Source organism: Branchiostoma lanceolatum, chromosome 15, assembly GCF_035083965.1.
Source record: "Branchiostoma lanceolatum isolate klBraLanc5 chromosome 15, klBraLanc5.hap2, whole genome shotgun sequence".
Lineage (NCBI taxonomy): Eukaryota > Metazoa > Chordata > Leptocardii > Amphioxiformes > Branchiostomatidae > Branchiostoma > Branchiostoma lanceolatum.
Genome location: NC_089736.1, coordinates 15,940,271 through 15,946,285, shown reverse-complemented (window position 1 = coordinate 15,946,285; position 6,015 = coordinate 15,940,271). Strand labels below are relative to the sequence as shown.

General features: G+C 39.2%; 1 protein-coding gene across 1 annotated transcript; it reads left to right on the top strand.

Annotated features, from left to right (window-relative positions):
• Nucleotides 1-667: 667 nt before the first annotated feature.
• LOC136420319 (CUB domain-containing protein 2-like) lies at nucleotides 668-5,120 on the top strand. The gene is made up of 5 exons (XM_066407165.1): nucleotides 668-930; nucleotides 1,096-1,208; nucleotides 4,128-4,235; nucleotides 4,492-4,596; nucleotides 4,885-5,120. The coding sequence occupies exons 1-5, from the start codon at nucleotides 668-670 to the stop codon at nucleotides 5,118-5,120; spliced, it is 825 nt and encodes a 274-aa protein (XP_066263262.1).
• Nucleotides 5,121-6,015: the final 895 nt, after the last annotated feature.

Here is a 6,015-nt window from a genome sequence, read left to right as displayed (position 1 = left end):
GTCAACATGACGTCGAGAATGACGTAATATGTTTCTATCTATCCTCAGCATCGCCCATCTTGGATAGGCAAGCTTGAATTTTTTGAAAATGTATTTTTTGTACCTTACAATCCCAAAACACAATGAACATAGACTAGAAACGTTTTTGCTGAAAACACACCTGGTAATAACAAAATTGAAGGGGGAAACCCTGTTCACACTTGAACTAATGATTTTAACCGCTGACGTCATCAAATTAGCCTTATTTCATAAATATTAGATCTTGAAAGTTACACTTAATTACATATGATGTTAATAATGTAGGTGAATAAGTATGGTTGAGCAATAAAACTTTGAAACATCATTGTTGAACCCAAATTTAGTAAATTTTGTGAAAAATGCCTCAGAAACCCGTTGCCATGGCAACACCAAAAGCAATAAAGTTATACTATTTCGGTGAAGAATATAATCTACTGATACATTTAATGCAAATGATGACATTATTTGTATGGTAGATGAAAAAACTCATATAATACATGAATCAAAAAAAGTTAAAATCATTTGCCGAAGGTATGGCCTTTCCACATGTGTGTGGATAATTTTGATAAACAAGTATGCGGTCTTGATTTCGCCTTACTTTGCCTCCCTTTAATTCACTTCACTCTTCAAGTTGCAATGAAGAGCGTCGATGTTATTTATCATCTCCTCATACACAGCAACACCGACCAGTGCTACTGGATGTGGAGGTACCCTGGTGGCCCCCCCTGTGGGTACTGTGACGTCACCGAACTATCCCAATGACTACGGCAACGATGAGACTTGTGAGTGGACATTCACCGTGCCAGAAGGGAGCAGTGTCCGTCTCACGTTTCACAGCTTCAACCTGGAGGACGGTTATGACTTTTTGAAAATCTACGACGGTGACAGTGATGGCGCTGCACTGTTGCAGAGGTAATGGCTGAAACGGCAGAACGATTCTTTTACAGAGTAGAGTAGGTTAGATGATGCATAGAGTGGTTTATTTCCTGAATTGTTGTCGTCAGAATTCAAAGCTTCAATTTTTTTTGAGTAAGATAAACAGTGTCAGAGCCAAGAACAATTCATTTTCATTCCCAGCTTGACAGGCGCACTGTCACTGAAATCCATCACCAGCACATCTAACCAGATGCTCGTGAGGTTCACATCTGACAGCAGTTTGACGGCTCAGGGGTTCCATTTCATCTATTCAGGTAAGTTGTTTGATTACAGCGACCATGTTTGCTTTATTACCTTCGCCAATAACATGCTCATAATATCACTGATTTATCATACTTGTGAAGTTATGCAAAGGTGTATGTGGTTTAGCAGTCTTACTAAATTAGTAATTACGATTTGATTCTTACGATACGAAGGTCAGTCAAAACGAAATGCCAGTCGTTTCATAACACTTTCATTTTTTCATCAAATGAATGGGAATTGTGCACAAATGGAAAGGCACATATTTTCCTGGAACTGCATTATCTCAAGCTGTGTGATTTAGTTGAGTTCAAGATGACCACACCATTAAAAGTCCGTCAGACGCAAAATTCCTCTGACACACTTAAACTCATTGTGCGGTGCTGAGATCAGAACTGTAATGTTACAATGATAAATGTCTCTATACATTACAAGCTATTTTTCATTTCTGAACAGTTCTTGTTTTAAAACTGCTTGTACGGAGTGATGTGTGGTTTTAGAGGCATTTGAATTCATAGCCGAATATGTTGATTGAATATGTGTTGATATAATGTGTTGATTACAAAATTTTGTAGATTGTTTTACAGTTAACAACGAGAAACGGAACGTGACAGGGTATTAAAGACTAAAACTGTGTTAAGTATCATTCCTCTAAGACTTTGGAAAAGTAGTCTACAGAAACATAAAATTAACATAAAGGGTATCTTAGTCCCTGACGACAGTTCTGGTATATTGCCTATGACATTTGCGTCTTAAGCTTAGAGTTCAGAATTATGACCCTAAATTTATCATGGAGAAAGAGTGAGCATATGCCCGCGGGTGTTTTGTTTTCTCATAATTTCACTCCACCACTTCAGGGAAGTGAAATATATTTTCATATTTCACTCCACCATACCGTAGGTCTGGGAGCGAAATATATTTTCATCTTTCACTCTACCTGTGAAATACATTCTTTTCCCTGAAGATTCGACTTTTTCTCCTCCTGTCAAATCTTCAAATCGAGTCATCTCTATCCTTTTGTTTGGCCAATTAAAGAGTGGGCACAATGGAAGTTTTTTTTTTCATTTCCTTCTAAACTGGAAATATTGTTTTTCGTGTGTCTGCTTGTGTGTGGTTCCGTATTTTTAAAGTTAGCACAACTTAACCCTCAAACACCCGAGTGGGGTCATTTTTGACCCAGGCGTGGATTTTGACTTGCTATTCGAACATGTTTGATCTGAAAAATCCTTCCGTGACTTTGTCAGTAGACATCTTTTCTAACCTCTCATAATTTTCTAGGGATATGGGCACAATACTGTTGACGTTATATAGGAAAGTCTGTGGTCAGTCCACAGCGGTCATTTTTGACCCCAGCAAAACTAATGTGCTGTTTTTGAGATCTGCCCTCTGTAACTCCTGAACTACTTATCGTATGACCACCAAATTTTCAGAGGATGATGCACATGTGAATTAGTATTACCATTACAAATTTCATGTCATAATAACGTAATATAACGTCATTATGACGCAATTTTATCGGATTGTATCCGCCATATTGGATTTTGACGGATGACGTCATCAAATCAGCATAAAATATCAATGTTGAATCATACAAGTTACATTGGATTACATAAGATGATAACAATGTAAGAAAACATATTTGGCGTACCAACAAAACCTCGAAGCGTCATTGTTTTAACTGAAATAAGCAGATTTCATGAAATATGCCTGTAAAAAGCCGTTGCCGTGGCAACGCGAAAAACGATGAACTAACTTTATCAATTGAACATTTTATGAAAAGCCACCAAGTTTAGTGGCCACTCCAGTAAGCCGTTCATTAGTTATGCAACATGAAATTTGGCGTGGGCCACAAAAATCCCCTCCCGGTCAAAATGGGAATAGTTCAAGACGTGGTCCTTCTAATCTTTTTGCAAAAATTATGATAATGAACGGGAATTTTTCATATCTAAAGATGCCTAAACATTCCTCCTTCATTGATGAAGCAATGTATGGATCACAATCAGCAAAAAAAGTTAAAAGGGAGATTTTACTGAACAAAACATTTTGGGGTCATTTTTGACCTCGTTCAGTCATTTTAGTCGCAAAAATAGGTTCGGGTGTTTGAGGGTTAAGAACCTCTGGATGTATTATGGTATTTGGTATGTGGGTAGGTGCCGGGAAGATAAAGGTCAATGTCAATTTTGGGCCCCCTCGTGTGTGACCTTAGTACTGTAGCTGAACGTCTTGTTTTGTATCTTTTAACGTGGATATGCTATGGTCTCAGTTTTTTTGGTGGCAGATAGCTTTTGATATATGGAAGAAATGGTGTGAGTTTGGCCTCCTAGCAGCTTGTTCTGGAACTTTAGTGTCGTTTTTCTTCCAAGGCGGATAACTGAACAAAGAAACAACAAATTTACATTTCTGCAGTCGGTTTGCAGGTAGCTTAGTTTCTTACCGTCATCTTTTTACTGGCCCATTTTGATTCTGGTCAGTTTCTGCTACAATAGATTGATTTTTAAATGGGGTGAATGGACATGCAAATCAAAGAAGAATCTTTCATAAACTTGACTTTCCACAGAGTCACTGAGTACAGACTCTGCGACCGTACCACTGTGTCAATAGTAATAGTATTGTGAAATTTTTTAAAACGCCAAGCATTCGACAACCTTCTTGGCTTGCCCCTAATTCACCTGAACAAAAATAGGCAAATATGTATTTGCCCTTGAACTTAGCATCATTCACCAAAAGATTTTGAATTTCTAAACTGATGCTACCACAAAGGAATCTTAAGGATTGAACATACCATGTAAAATCACGGGGCCAGAATAAGATTCATAACAATCAAAACACGTTGTGGCAGACATTGTAAAAAGGATGAAAAACAGAACGTATATGGGCAAACCTTGTGACCAGCCTACATCGAAGACCGTTGATATCATTTATCATCCCCTCAGACATATGGAGAGAGATCACTGCTCCTAGATGTGAAGGTACCCTGACGCCTGCTGGAGGCACTGTGTCATCACCGAACTACCCGGGTCACTACGGCACAGAAGAGACTTGTGAGTGGTTGATCACAGTGGCAGATGGAAGTACAAATTCGTCTCTCATTTGACAGTTTCAACACTGAGGAAAATTATGACTTTCTGTACATCTACGATAGAGATCTTGAGGGTACTACACAGATGCAGAGGTAAACAATTTTCGATTAGAGTGGGGCAGATTTAATGATTTGAATTGAGAATTGAATGAAAGCTTCATTTTTTCTGGGTAACATAAATGGAGCCTAAACGATCTATCTTATCTCCAGCTTCACAGGTGAAGTGTCATTGTACCCCATCACCAGTACATCTAACCAGATGTTAGTGAGGTTTACATCTGACGAGAGTGTTACCGCTCAGGGGTTCCAGTTCTCCTACACAGGTAGTTTGATTACAGCGAGCACGTTTGTTTTGTTGCCAAAAGAGGTCTATGCACATTATCTGCCTTTGGCCTTGGATCTAGATTCATTGACCAAACCACATAACAATTCGAAAATCATGCTGCCACTAAAGGGTTGAACATACACTGTCACTGGAGTAAGTATCAAATGTACTTGACTTTTGATAACAATCACAACACAATCTCTGTAAAAACAACTAGAAATGTAAAATCTAGTGATCAGGCTACTTTTGATACCGCTGATGTCATTCATCATCTCCTAATACACAGTAAGTGCTCCGGATTGTGGAGGTCACCTGACGGCTCCCCCTGTAGGCACTGTGACGTCACCGAACTATCCTCGTCACTATGGCAACCATCAGACTTGTGGCTGGCAAATAGACGTACCAGAAGGATACTTCGTTCGTCTCACGTTTGCCAGCTTCCACCTCGAGGATGATTTTGACTTTCTGGACATCTATGAGTATGATGATGATGGTGATAGAGGACCACGGACGTGGAGGTAACTGTTTACCATTTATGAAGGTTCTACACAATTGAGATAATGTCCTGAAAGGCCAAATTAGTTTCTTATAGCCTAAGTGTAGAGCAAATTGGTAAATGCACAAAGTGATCAATGATTTGAACTGATGACTTGGAAATTCAATGCTTCAACATCTTCAGTTTAACAAAAACTAAGCCAAAGACGATTTATTTTGATTTTCAGCTTAACAGGTGAACTGTCGGTCAACCCCATCAGGGTGACATCTAACCAAATGTTCGTGAGGTTCACGTCTGACGAAAGTGTCACGGCTCAGGGATTCCAGTTCTCCTACACAGGTATTACTAATGTTTTTGATCACGGCGAGCATGTTCACTTTGCTTCCTAAAGAGGTCAATATATACTTGTATTTGGCCTTTGATCTGGTATCGTTGAGAAGGCAACATTACAATTCGAAATACATGTTACCAACAATAAATGCTGATGGTTTGGTATGAAATAAAGATATATGATTGAAACTTTTCATAAAAATCTCTTTAAAATGATAAAAGATATACAGTAGAAGCGGGTGGATAAATCCAGCGATCAGGCTGCAGTTAAGACCATTGATGCTATTTATGATCTCCTCATACACAGCAAGTGATCCTGGATGTGGAGGCTACCTGACGGCTCCCCCTGGAGGCACTGTGACGTCACCGAACTATCCGGGTCACTACGGCAACGATGAGGATTGTAAGTGGACGATCACCGTACCAGAAGAAAGCACCGTTCGTCTCACGTTCGGCAACTTCGACCTCGACACTCAAAGCTCTTTTGACATCTACGATGGAGACAGTGATGATGCTACACTATTGCAAAGGTCAAATGGTTCTCTTATATAAGAGAGTAGAGTAGCTCTCATAATGCAGAGAGAGATTAAT